The sequence below is a fragment of the Desmodus rotundus genome, chromosome 5 (assembly GCF_022682495.2).
Source record: "Desmodus rotundus isolate HL8 chromosome 5, HLdesRot8A.1, whole genome shotgun sequence".
Lineage (NCBI taxonomy): Eukaryota > Metazoa > Chordata > Mammalia > Chiroptera > Phyllostomidae > Desmodus > Desmodus rotundus.
Genome location: NC_071391.1, coordinates 131,620,258 through 131,634,179, shown reverse-complemented (window position 1 = coordinate 131,634,179; position 13,922 = coordinate 131,620,258). Strand labels below are relative to the sequence as shown.

General features: G+C 44.5%; 1 protein-coding gene across 5 annotated transcripts in view; it reads right to left on the bottom strand.

The window, feature by feature from the left end:
* EML6 (EMAP like 6) overlaps window positions 1–13,922 on the bottom strand; it is a 220,700-nt gene that overhangs the window by 51,765 nt on the left and 155,013 nt on the right. For 4 of the 5 annotated variants that reach the window (XR_008426918.1, XM_024552786.4, XM_071221553.1 and 1 more), the window contains 4 exons: window positions 10,315–10,456; window positions 7,431–7,583; window positions 7,134–7,265; window positions 413–501 (listed from right to left, as the gene is read on the bottom strand). Coding sequence is in view for 4 of the 5 variants with exons in the window: in XM_024552786.4 (XP_024408554.2) it covers window positions 413–501; window positions 7,134–7,265; window positions 7,431–7,583; window positions 10,315–10,456 (516 nt within the window). In the remaining variant the exon portion in view is untranslated. The remainder of the gene's footprint in view (window positions 1–412; window positions 502–7,133; window positions 7,266–7,430; window positions 7,584–10,314; window positions 10,457–13,922) is intronic. The other variant, XM_053924902.1, reaches the window with a different exon arrangement.

Here is a 13,922-nt window from a genome sequence, read left to right as displayed (position 1 = left end):
CAGAAAATATTGCTTATTATTACAAATAATAAACACTGAGAAAGTATGTTTCAAAAATTTATGTTCATAAGAAACTTTGCACAAAGCAACATGTTGAATGAAGTAAAAGATATCAATTGTGAGCGCAGTCATTTTCATCAGGCATAGAACAATTAGGCAGAACACAAACTGCACATTGCTACATCCCCGATATAGTACATCCAGAAGTCCTCAGAAGGCAGAAAACTAGAAACCAGATTTAAGAAACGATGAAGCTTAAAGGTTCCCTAAATGTACCTTTAGTGGATGAGAATTGATAGGTTTTATTAAAAATATTAACCATATATTAGCAAATAAGAATTGATAAGTTTTTTAATTGCACATATTAAATCTTCACGAAATGTTTTCTTAAAGCTTTGTGTATGACTGTTACCTCTGAAGGTCTTATTATATGCCGTTTGCCTCTCGGAGCTTCAAAAAAGAGCTGTTCTTTGGCACCCGTATTAACTTGTAATAATTTTCCTGTTATGATAGAATGAAGTAGAAAGACAATTAAATGCTGCATTTTTTTTATTATAAAGTGACAAGCATGGCTACAACTATTTGGATTCATTTTAGTCAAAGTTTCATAAACTGAGTAAACAAATGGTGAACTAATCAGAAGTACATGTAAAGGCAATTGCATGGCCTGGTACAAATCCCAAAGCTATGATTTTTTTTAATGTGGCCCTCATAAAGTCTGACCTTGACCATCCTTCAACAGAAGAATCACATTTGACTCCGCTGCATTGAAAGTAGCTCCTTTTCCAAAGCCTGACAAAATCTGTTTGTTGTTCTTCCCCCCAGTTGCCTCTCAGCGCGTAGCAAAAGCAGACTGCTCTGGCAAGAACTATGGCATCAAAAGTGAGAGTCCTGTTGCAAACATTCACATTTCCTCAGGTCTAAATTTTAAATTTGGCCTTTAATGCTTAGAGACAGGAAGATAACACACAAATCAAACTATAAATGCTTATTGCTCACCTCTCTCTCACCTTACTTGCAAATACACAGAGAAATCCAAGACTTTCCCAGAACAAAACGTTGAGCAAAAATAGTCTTTCAGTGGGATGTAAAATTATAATCTTGGGTTCATTTTGATTAATGTTGAAACAGATAAGATTACCTAATTCTCCTCCAACCATGTCAATAATCCTTTATGGCTTGAAATTTAAATGACTCAAAGGAAATACTTTCTAGTATTTTTTCAGCATTTTTTAATTATGAAAAAGTACAAGCATACATGGAAGAGCAGTATGAAGCACCTCTATGTGCCCAGTGTTCTGCTCCAATGGTTTCTAGCGCACAGCCAACCCCATTTCCCGAACCGTACTCCCTCCCTCACTCCGGAGTGAAGCGGGTCTCAGACATCCGAACATTTCACCTGCACACACACACATATTTTCCCTCCTCCCATTTTTTCCATAACTATTTACATCTAGTAGTTTTGAAATGTCCTCCTTGGAAAAATAATATCAAAGGAAGAACTTTGTATGGTTTGTAGCATGCTCTCTAATGATTAAATGGATGCCACCCAGGTCTGAAATCTAGCTTGGCTAACCTTCAGAGTTGTAGGTCTACTCCTAAGTGACTAATTAGAAAAAAAAGGTTCTCTTGTTTGATCACTGAAAACCCTTAATCATCTGTCCTTTGCCGAGTTCTAACATGGTGAGGAGGGGGTTTTGCCTTGGTTGTGCGGATCAAGTGAATTTAAAAATGTTTCCAATGAAATGGGCACATTTTCCTGACCTTATGGCTAAGCATACATAAACAAATGAGAAAAGGGAAAGGGAATTAAATTAGCTTTGGCTACTTAGCATTGTACGAAAATGATTAACTGGTATTTTTTCAATGAACTACACAGATCCCAAGAGTGATTGCAAATAAAGGATGTGGGAAAGGATTGGAGGATTCCATAAAAAACCTTCTTTGAATATGGCTAATTTTAGAAGATTGTTGGGCATGAGTTACTAACAGAACTCAAAGGATTCTAATTCTCGGATAGTCCTAACAACTGCATTTACACCGCTGTTTCAAAGGTCATACTTAGCAAAACAAACCAAAAGCTTTTAAAATAGCTCAGTGAAGTACTTCAGGATTGCAAGACTATTACAGAGTCTAAACACAACAGAGCAGTACCAGAGGGCTTTGCAGAGCCAGACACCTGTGGGGACCTCCTGAGCTAACGCCCCTCCCCCAGAACTGCCCTCCGCGTGACCCAGAGACAGGGCTGCGCAATGGGACGGGGAGGCTGAAGCAGTGGGTGCCTTGCTGAGATTAGATGTGAACTTTGGGACAGAGGGTGGCATTTTGTGGCAACAGAGAGCGGGCTGCATGCGGATGACAAGGAAAGCCAGCCTGTGCAGACCGAGGGGCCAAAAGCAGACACCAGCGATCAGGGGCACTGGGATGAGCTGCCGCAGAGCAGAAAGGGAGGGGAGAGAAGCTGCTTGCTCAGTTTCTGGGCGTTTTCCAGTTCATTCCTGAAGCCAGTTCCTCAGAGATGTTGCTTCCTGTCATGGAGTCTATGAGATATCCCTATGTATTTCCATAAACTCATCCTGTATTATTACTAATTTCTAATTTAAGCTGGATTGAGTAGGTTTCTGTTCCTTGCAATCAAGGATGTGAAGAAATTTTTTAAAAAGCCAACTATTCTTGTGTTAAGAAAGTGGAATTATAGGTGTGTGGTCCCCCAACACCCAATTTTCTTCACTGCTGATACTACAGGGTTTTTTTTAGGCATGGAGGAAATATTTAGGTCACCACTTTTCCCCTGCTGCCTGCTACTGTGTAATATGTACCTACTGAAATATTCTGAGGATGGGAGTGGAGACAAAGAGCAAAATAAATGTCTGTATAATCCATGTATATATAATTCACCCCTGAATACTAGTGACCCTATTCTCTCAGAATCCTCACATTTTTATTCACTAGAAATGTCTGCTCGCACAGAATAGGGAAGTGGACAGAGACAGATGCCCTCATTTCTGAGCAGGTACAGTAAATCACGCAGCTTGCAGGTGCGTACAGTTTTATAGCCCACAGAACGATTAGCCCTCATCATTCCAGCTGCTATATAATTTACAAGTTAGAACAATTCTAAAATTGGTACTAAATGTACCAAACATATCAGGCCATTGGCAATGAAAATGGGAATGAGATGTCGTATTATGGCTTAAAATGTTATTTGTTAAACAATCTTATAGTCTTGATATTTCTGGAAATGGACTAATAGCAGACAGAAAACATCCTTCCATAATTTATCTCTCTCCATATATAGTTTTCTTTCTCAAGCATTCTGTGTAGGAGCCTTCGTTCAGGGGCAGCTGTTGCTTCTGCAAAGGCCCGATGCACTTTTTGGTTTTCCTAGGACCTGTGGTTGCCATGGACACGAAAGGCTGCCAAGGCTGAAGGCTGGGCCACTCCCTGTTCCTGAGGAGCCAGCTGGCTCCTGCAAATGTGTTCACTGTGTTTGAGCAGGTCAGGAAATGAAGTAGATCCCTGCTCCTGAATCCTGCCCTCCACACTTTGCAGACCTCCGAGGCTCCGCTGTGAAAAGCTAGGCTGGTCTTGAGGCAGCCCAGCTCCTTCTCAAGGTCTGGCGTCTGCGGAACTCCGGGATCAGAAACACGAATATCCACGTGACATATCTCATGGCAATGAGACTGCAGACAACCTGGGGGGACCCGCGGGCACACTGCCTTCGTTCTCCAGATGGTACGACTCCTGCCCCCAAACCCAAAGTATCCTGTTCTTTTCCCCGTCCTACAAACCTTCCGGTCTGATCCTCTCGTCTGACAAGGGCCCACTTCAGACGAGAGGCGAGGTGGCTTTCAAAGACCTCGACATCCTAACTCTCAGTGCCATCTCTGTCATCCTGAGCACTAGCTGGACCAGACACTGGCTTTGGGCAGACTTTTGGTAACAGTGAGGTTTGCCTCTCTCCCGACCAACATGATGGCTCTACATTGAGGGCCTTACACAGACCTTCACCCAGGCCCCGCCGTCGTGACAACCATGGATCTTGGCCAAGATCTCACTCTCTCCATCTGGGATTTACTCTTCTTTATATCTCGAGCATAAAACCCAGGGCTTACACATTCACAGAATAAAAAATAATCCTCTCAAAATGTGAATCAAACTACAGTGAGATACCACCTCACACTCTTTAGGATGGCTGCTATCAAAAACAACCTTTAAAAAAGCCAAAAAAAGAACTCCAGAAAATAACCAAGAGTTGGAGCCCTATACCCTGTTGGTGGGAAGGTAAATTGGTGCGGCCACTGGGGAAGGCAGTATGGCGGTTACTCGAACACTGAAAAATGGCCTTATCATGTGATCCAGAAACCCCACATCCGGGTATATGCTCAAAGCAACTTTACACACAAGTTCGTAGCAGCGCTGCTCACAACGGCCGAAAGGGGGAAGCAGCCCAAGTATCCACTGATGGATGAATTAATAAACAAAATGGGTAGATACATACAGTGGAGTATTATTCAGCCTTAAAAATAAAGGAAATTCTGACACACGTTACAACATGGATGAACCTTGAGGACGTATGGGAAGTGAAATAAGGCACTTGCAAACAGACATATACTGTGTGATTCCACTTACAGGAAGTACCTAGAGTAATCAAGTTCTTAGAGTCCGGAAGTGGAATGAATGGGGGTTGCCAGAGGCTAGGGAAGGGAGGGAGAAATCTTTGTTTGATGGGTGGAGTCTCAGCTTTACGAGATGGAAAGAGTTCCAGAGGTGTATGGTGGTGACGGTGGCACAGTGATGTGAATGTGTCAAGTCCACTGAACTGCACACTTAGAAGTAGGGGGCTGGGGGCTGAGTGAAACAGGGGAAGGGACTCATAAGCACACATTGGTGGTTAGAGAACAGTCACGGGGATATGAAGTACAGCGTAGGGAATATAGGCAACAACATTGTAATAACTATGGTGCCACGTGCGTGCTTGAAATATCAGGAAATCACTTTGTAAAGTATGTGATTGTCTAACACTGTGCTGTGCACCTAAAACTAAAACAAAATAATGGTGGATACAAACTGTAACTGAAAAATAAAATGAAAAAAAAATGGTTAAGACGGTAACTTTAATGTTATGCATATTTTATCACAATTAAAAATAATTTTAAAGAAATCTTCCCGATCAAAACTTATGCCCACTATGTTCCATTCCCTCTTTGCTCTTCACTCCCTAACATGCAAATAATAAGTTGGTTTTCATCTCCTGATGGTCACTGGATGTTACATGCTGTGTCGGGTATTATGTGTGGCTGTAGCGAATTTTAAATAAACTTCACCGGGCTCTTGCTTAGGTACGCTGAGGCTGGCCCTGACCGCTCCAAATCTTTCTCACCAGAAGGCATATCTGGGCATGCTAGCCGGACAGTAAATAGGAAGAAATCACTGCCTTTTCCTCCAGACAATAAAGCAGAGAATATCAAAGAAGGGGGTTGAGAAGTGGCTGCTCCCATCTTCCCGCTCGGCCTCACTGGTTCCTAGATGACCGTCAGGCGGCCGGTGTCCTGCCCAGTCAATAAATGCCAGCCTAAGCCCTCAGCACCGTGTCCGGCGTGGCCCGGCACGTAAGTGAGAGGGACTTATCTGATCTCCTTTTGCCCTGCTGGGACTTGCACCTCTTACAATGACCGGCATTCTTTCTTCCTCTGTGCTGCCCTGACTAAAATGCCTCCAGTTGTAAAGCTTATAAAGTCCACGTTCCAGTGCAGCAAGTACAGCTACATCTAAATGCCTGTCTGGGCAGAAGTTTACAGTTGCTACTTCAAGAAATACTTGAAATAAAATACTCCGGCATCTCTGGAATAACCTCTTTTTGGTTGAGGCCCTTATCACCTCTTTCTTCTGGTTTATTTTACTTCCCGACTCCAGGCTCGCTCACCCTCCACAAGATAGTAGGAAATTCCCCCACCTAAGCCTCTTAGGGTTACTCAACAACCAACTTCCTTTACATCTGGTCTTGGTCTGTCTCTCCACATGCACCTCCCGTCATGCCCTCAGCCACTCAGCATTACTCACTATGTCTTAATCACCCTCGTTTTTCCCACCCCCATGTCTCGGGACACCGTGTTCATAATGAGCCTAGAAGGCTTGTCCTAGACTTTGCCATCTGCTCATCCCTCAAGATCTGTCCCAAAGGCCACTCCTTCTGTGGAGGCTCCATGGATTCTCCTGGGAGGTCTTCGTCACAGGACACCACTGGGCTTGGTGCTACTCCACCACAGTGGACTCAACCTTCTCTGAAAGGTGGGGCCTGGCCTTTCCACCAGCCACCTTTTCCCAGGAGAGGATTCAAAGGTGCCCTGCCCTGCAGCACAGATGCTTCCCCTTCGCTGCTTGCTGCTCACCTGCCTGTTCCCAGCCTGGCTTACCTCTTCCTCTGCGGCTCACCATATCCTACTCCCATGCCTTAGTCAGTTTGTGCTCTTGTATTATTCAGGCACTAGTACGTCTCCCTCATCACTAAATCATAAACTCTGAGGACAGGAAGAACCATGTATCACACTTCTAGATCCTCCACATTTTCTGGCTTAAGCCTTTGCACATGGCAGAAGCCAGACTTGTTAAATAGACAGACATATTCCTGTGGTGATTGTGGGCAAGACTTAGAGGAGGCAGGGAGTAGGCTGGGAGTTTGGGAGAGCAGAGAAACCTGAGGTAAGCTGAATATAACTTCCCACCTCCGCTGGAGGATGAAAACGACATGAGACTTTTTGGGCAGTTCTCCCGGAGATGGAGCATCAGTGGGAAAAGGGAACAGGGAAAGGGAGGGCGCCAAGGCAAGCACACAGCGGCGTGCCGAACTCAAAGGGGCGGTGGTGGCTCGCTAGGGTAACAGAAGGCATTGTGTGTCTTCAACTGTCTTAAAACTCAGTGGCTTAAATTAATAATACTCATAATAATGAACAATACTCAACACGTTAACAGCAGCTACTTCTGGGTTGTAAAATTAGTCTTTTATATTGTGGGGTACCCCCCTCTGCTTTTCTCTAAAACTCATTTGCCGTTCTCTCGAGAAACAATGTATGGATGAACATCGATTTTTTTGAGAACAAGAATCATATTTTAAAAGCCACAACATACTTTACCTCGGGAGTCCCAGTCGATATGTGTAATGTAACTGGACGCACCTTTACAGATGCCAACCCTTTTGCTTGTAAGTACGTTATAAATATCCACGAAGTTATCGTGGGATGCCACAGCAAGGTATTTTCCAGTATCTGTGAAGAAAAATGTGCAGTTAATATCAAAGCATTTCATAGAAGACCTGACTTCCAGGAACTTAGCATGTTAAACTGGGGAAAAGGTCAAGGAAATAATGAAAATAGTCCACTATTGTAACTTTTTGTCCCAATACATTTTTAAGTTTTTGCTGTCATCTTTACCTTTTGAAAATTTAATATCAGAGATCATTTCTTTTCTGTGATGGAAGGAGACCATGTCTTCAACAGTGTCGGCATTCACAACCAGGAAACTCCCATCATTCAAGCCAACTGCTAAGGCTTTCCCGTCCGGGGAGAAGGCACAGCATCTTCCACCTGCCGAGAAGCCACAAAAGGCGCTCGTTACCCACTGCTTTACTGTCAGACAAGCTGGGCAGAGTTGGAGGCATCTGTGTTTGTGCTTGTGCACGGACACGGGACTGCTTGTGAGAAGAACGAAAACGCCATGACTTCAGGCATCGCTTCCCTCCAAACTCAAGGACAAGGAGCATAATGTTAAACACATATTTTCAATTTTTTTGAGGATGTTCATTCATTTCTTGGTATCTGCATGCCTGGGGTTTTCAAAGGATTACTATAACCTGTATATTTGTTCCCAAGAAAAGAGGTGATACTTAAAAACAGAGGTTCTATAAAAGAATTTCTAGAGCCTATTTTTTATATCATGCCTTACATGGAAAAGTTGCTTTAGAGAACCTTATTGTTCAATTCTCTGACTCATGGGTCACAATGCATAATTCTAGAGGTGAAAGATTTTGATCCTGCCTCTTCTGTCATGAGGAGAATAGAATATGGACTATATTCTTTCAAGAGGTGGCTGTAAAACTAATCATGAGCTGGTGCTGCTACATGAGCAATGTTTTCTACTGCTTTATAGGCTCCCAGGGAGACACTTCTAATGATTATGAGCTCTGTGGAGGCAGGTTCAATAGGAATCCTAAGAATATGCCCCCCACTCTTATTTTGAAGACTTTGGGAAGCACAGCGTCAGGGATGGGACAGCCATGCCGCCCGGTGCTAAGGCATCCCTGCTGAGCTTCCGTACACACTCCCCAGTCACCATTCACGGGGTGCTCAAAACTATGCTCATACCAGCAGCTTCACACTGGCTCCCCTTCCTATATCTCCTTCCTGCACTTGAACAGCTATTCAGCTAGTGCTGAAAGAGCAGAAAGTGAGCCTGGCCCCCAGGAGATCATCTAGATTAGGTTAACCATGTAAGATATTGTACAAACCAGATCACTTCCAGGAGTGAAAGGAGGGGCTATTAATAATCACACCAGGACAACAGCTGTAAACAGCGGTGAAGGGTCATCTTATCTAACATAATTTAGTAGTTGTTCTTATGAACTAATTTTCAACTAGTGAGTAAAGTCCACTTGTCTGACACTCGAATCACTCACCATGAGGACCACATGGTCTATCATTTCCCCACTATCAGTGGCTGAATGATTCGCTCTGTGGTGGTTAAGAGCATGGACTTTGGACTCGGACCTGGGCTTGAGTTCCCACTTACAAAAGCCCAGAAGTCCAGGGTAAAGAGAGGCAATATGGTAGAAGGGGACAGTGTCACGCAGTGGCCACAGGTGTGCTCTTTTTGAATTCAGTGCCATCACTTACAAGCTGTGAGACTTTTGGCAAGTGACTTAAGTTCTCTGTGCCTCAGTTTCCTCATTGTTAAGTGTAACAAAAACGGCCTTATTAATGGGGTTCCCATGAAGACCAAATGCCAAGTGCTAGTGTCGCTGGCTCAGCAATGTTAGCCATCGTCATTATTGCTACTACTCTCTTTACGCCTTTATTTTATCCTAGAATGCAAGCCCCATGCCTCTCGGCTTATAAAACTCCCCAACACAAATACTTCAGCGCTAGACCCCAATGTCATCCTTTCCTGACGTACAAACTTCCACAAATCCTTTGGGCCTCAGCTCTCGTGGTTCTTCCATGATGAAGCCGCCCTGGCAGCAGGCCCTCCTCAGAGCCTCCACGGTACCTTGTTGGGGCCAGATATCTCTGGTCTGTCTCTGCGCATCTACCCTGCACCCTGTTCAGTGCCTGGAGCTGGCCCATGTGGATGGCATCAATGGGCCTCCTTGCCCTCTGGCTTCTGATTGAGTTTGGCCAAGGGGGTGCACAGGCAGGAGACGAGGGAGGGAGGGAGGCAGGGAGGGAGAGAGGGAGGGTTCCCTAGCTGCCTCACTGCGGGGTCACTGCATGTGGGTGAGTCTCCAGGCTCATGGTCACAGCTGCTGTCAGGCGGCCATCTCGCACTGCTCTCATTTTAAGTGTCCTGCAGTCACTCCCTCCTCTTGCCCCTTCAGGCCCAGGGCTGGTATTGGTACCCAGCAGCAAACAGCTAATAGTGCTGCACTGTCCCTGCTCATTTCTCAACTCTTCCCCACCCCTTTACGAACAGTCTTGTTTTTAGACGCTCCTCAAATTACCCAATTTGAATGGACCATCTGTTGCTGGGACTCTGTTCAAATCTTGTCCATCTCTGACACCCATTCATCTTGGGATCCCAGTGCCTGACACATAGAAGCTACTCAGTAAATGCTTGCTGAGTGTGTACTTGGCATACCTCTTAGTTCTAGTCCATATATGTGTTCAATACATATTTACTCATTTCTTGATATTAAGGATTATTTTTTTGCATAGCTGATTTTTGTTTTTCAGTAATAAAATCAGCCCTGGAGACCGTGAGACATATAGTTAAATAGCATTCTTTAAGAGCTGATGGATTTCAACTGATGCACACAGCCCTTGATGAGAAGAGGAAGGACATATTGCCCCCAGGTGGCAAATGTCTGTGAAGTGCAAGGAAAAGCAAGTGAGTAACAGAGCTGGCACCGAGGACAGATCAGGCCAGCCTCCTGGAGTAATTCTGCACGGGCTGCGGTGTGACTGCAGAGAACCCCCCTTGCCTGACATATTTGGGGGTATGCAAGCAACGCTGTCAGTAACTGTCAGTTGAATGAACGAATGAATCCAACCCACTCGGCTGTTTGGAAATACTTTTACAGATGTATAAGGTGATGTCACGTACCTTTTTTGAGTTTCCGTACTGCCAGCATACGGTGCTGGGAAGATAATTCCCAGATGCGAAGGGTTTTATCGTCGCTCACTGTTGCACAGATGGGCAGGAGAGGGTGGGCTGCCAGCCCCCACACTTCTCCCTCCATGTGTCCCTGCAGAGCGGAAACAGGACAACATCAACTCGGCCCATGCGTCCTGGCTCGCTCTTTGGCAGCCCTGGGCTGCTTATTCAGCCCGAGAGTATTCCAGGCAGGTTCACATATGAAAGGGCACAGTTACAGCTTCATTGGGCCAAAACGGGTGCAGTGAAGAAGTTTTTCATTTGAACTTGAATCTAAAGCTGGGCCGACATGATGCTAAAGCTTCCATTTGGGAAGCAAAATATGGACTCACCGCTTATAAATTTTGTTTTATATGATGTCAAACATCTTCTCATTTAGAAACATCTGGGTGAATAATGAAGTGCCTTCATTTTATCTGTTGTTTGACATCATATGAACACAGCATACATGGACCTCCTTGTAAAAGGAGGATTGATACAATGACACAAACCACTTCCTTCAGTAAAACCATATTCTAAAAGTGTCCTGGGTTCAGCATTTTGCAAATTGGTCTATCCAATGAACATTGGGAAACTGAAAGGTGCTTAATAGGTGTTGGACCAATTCCACACACCTCTCTGTATCTGAATTGCAAACACACTTAATTGTCTTAGAATAATAACTGAGATAAACAGTATTTGGAAATGAACAACTACAGAGAAAACAAATCCGATCCCTATAATTTATCACTCAATAGGGCAGTGAAAAGAGTAGATCAGGGCACAAGCAATAAAAAAGGCCAGATTGTTTGCCGAATTTCTTCTTTTAGTGGCTAATTATAAGAAGGCTTTGCTCAGTAAAGTGCGAAGGAAGACTATGCACAGGCATCTGAAAGGTGCCTGTAGTCGGAATGCTTCAGGAACAGGTAGCTTTCCACAGAGAAACTTGATGATTCTGGTTTAACTGGGAAGCTGTTTGAGCAAAACAGTAATTTGGCAGAAGATACGAAGTTCCAAGTACAGGTGACATTCAAATATCTGAGAAGGGTTGCAGGGCTTCAGTGTTGCTTTTGAATTAATTGGATTTGGAGAACGGTATCCCCAGGTCTCTTCCCTTCAGAAGCCTCCCGCTCCCCAAGACCACAGGCAGAGGATGGGTCAGGCATCAGTCCCCACTGCCCCTGAGACCGGGGCTGCTGGGAGCTCTTCTACCAACCAAGTCCCTCTGCTCATTTTGCTGGAGGACAGGGTTGTGGGGCTCTGTGACCCTTTCAAACCACCGCCTAATACATTGATTTAAAAATTATATTTCCGTAATCCGATTGTAGTAATTCCCCTATAATACAGGATGAGACAGTGTGCGAGGCAGGCTGGGCGTATCTTGAGTGGCACAAGGAAATGAGTTTGGGATCTTGCTTTCCTACTCTGACCCCCATAAAGCTGATGATAATAGACAGCCGCACAACTGAGCTGATTATATTCAAAGCACACATGATGGAAAAGATCAGAAATCACTTCCTGTCCCTTCCCTTTCCCCAGCCTAGCTTTCTTCTCTTAAAAAAATAAGCAATGTATTCCAGGTGATATTGGATGGCCACGCTACTGAACCTGGAAAAGTTATCCTGGTATCTTCCCACAGCAGGACAGCTGATGGTCTTAATCACACGTCTCTGCTGTCCCGCAGTTTCCCTTGGGTCTGTTTCCTCTCAGAACAGGGCGGTGAGCCCATGAACAGGAGCCCACAGGGCACAGCCCAGGCCGAACTCGGCAGGAGCCCAGCAAACATTAACTGACTCCAGCTACTGAGCTCCACCTAGGAGGGAACTGCAAGTGCATCACAGACCAGAAGGGAAGAGATGCTGAGGAAAAGGAAAACGATGCACATGTAAGGAGGGAAGATGGTCCACTAGCCACGCAGCTCAGGAGGCTGCACCTTCTGCACTGCGCTCCTGGGTCTCCACGCTGAGGCATTTGGAGAACAGGCAGGTGTGAGGAAAAAGAAAGGGCTCTGGCGTCTGACAAACCTTGGTTTGAATCCCGGCTCTGCAGTTCTTAGCATGAGGCAGAGGGCAATTTACTGGGCTTTCAGTCCCTCACCAAAAACAAAAAACAAAAAAAAAACAAATAAACAATTTCAACTGAGCACATCCGCTATGGAGATGAGAGAGAGTCTTTACAACAGTACTGCCTGACCTGTAGTAGGTGCTCAATAAATGGTGCCTGTGGTCATTTGTACTGTTAGAAAGATAGAAACGCATATAAGAAAGAACAGAACTATAAAGAACAAAAAAGTAAAAAGACTTTATTGTCAAGTTTAAAACATACTTAAACAACTATAACATAATACTTAGAGTTTAAAGTTAGATAACTTACAGTTTAAATCTTACAGTACTGTTTAAATCACATCATGATATAAATCTCATAAAATATTTAGCAATATAGCATATATGAAAACAATTTAAAGTCTCAAACTGGTGGACATTAAAAAATCAATTATGAATTAAAAAGACTTTAAGTTGTTTAAGTTGAAACAAACGCTTGCTTTTCAATAAAATTAACTAAGAAGTCATGGCCAGAAAGACAAAGAAATTAGTCTGGCAGGAAATAATACAGGCACAAGCAGTTGGAGAAGAGAAAAGTGCTACCTCGGGGACACCTAACCAGCACAGTCCTCTGTCCTGGCTGCCTGGCGCCGTCGGTGGCACAGCTTCTGAGGTTTGTTTTCACCGACAGAACTTTTTTTAACTAAGATTCTCCAGGATATCCAGAGCAGGACTTGGGCACACGCGTTTCTGAAACCTACCGAGTTTGTTCTGAGCCATGACCTGGGTGCAGACCTGTTCCCAGGGTGCCGTCAGTCAGAGGAACCCTCCCACTGGGATTTGGGGAGGCGTCCCTGTTGAAGTGGGCCCACAGGCGCGAGCCAGGTCGGGGAAGGGGAAGTCCTTTTATTGGACCCATGGATGTCCTGAAGCTCAGACAATCAGTGCTCATTCTTTCACTGCGCCTTATGAATACGCACCCTCACCGTCCTTTGCCTCGTCCATCTATAGTAAGGTCAGCTCATCACCAAATTGGACAGAACTGCTTACCCACTCACCTCCACAAACCACCACCCCCTTAGGTGAGACTGTAGCATTTCTTCGATCTTTGAGGATTTATTGATATTTATTTTAATCTGATTTATACCTGAACGTTATTCTTGGGGGCAGAGGGAGGGTAAGGAGAATATAATGTGTTTCTGTGAATCAAGGCTGAGGCTAAAGTGAGGCACCAAATCTAAAGAGGTGCTTGTATGTTTGGTGTGTGCAGAGCAGAGAACTTGTTAGTTTTACAGATGCACAGACTGAGAGAAAATACACCTAAGAGGCCTTGGGCACACTTGGACTTGACTTTGATGATCAGATTATGGATTTGGAGCAGATATAGTCATGGGATAAGGCCCATGGAGCCCTTGAGAAAAGGGAATGAATTTGGAACATGAATAGGCAGCAACATAAATAATTGGTGGCGAGAGGGTGGCCTGTGATGGGAAGACTCTTGAGGTGACCCTCGTGATGCCCCTGATTTTCACGCTC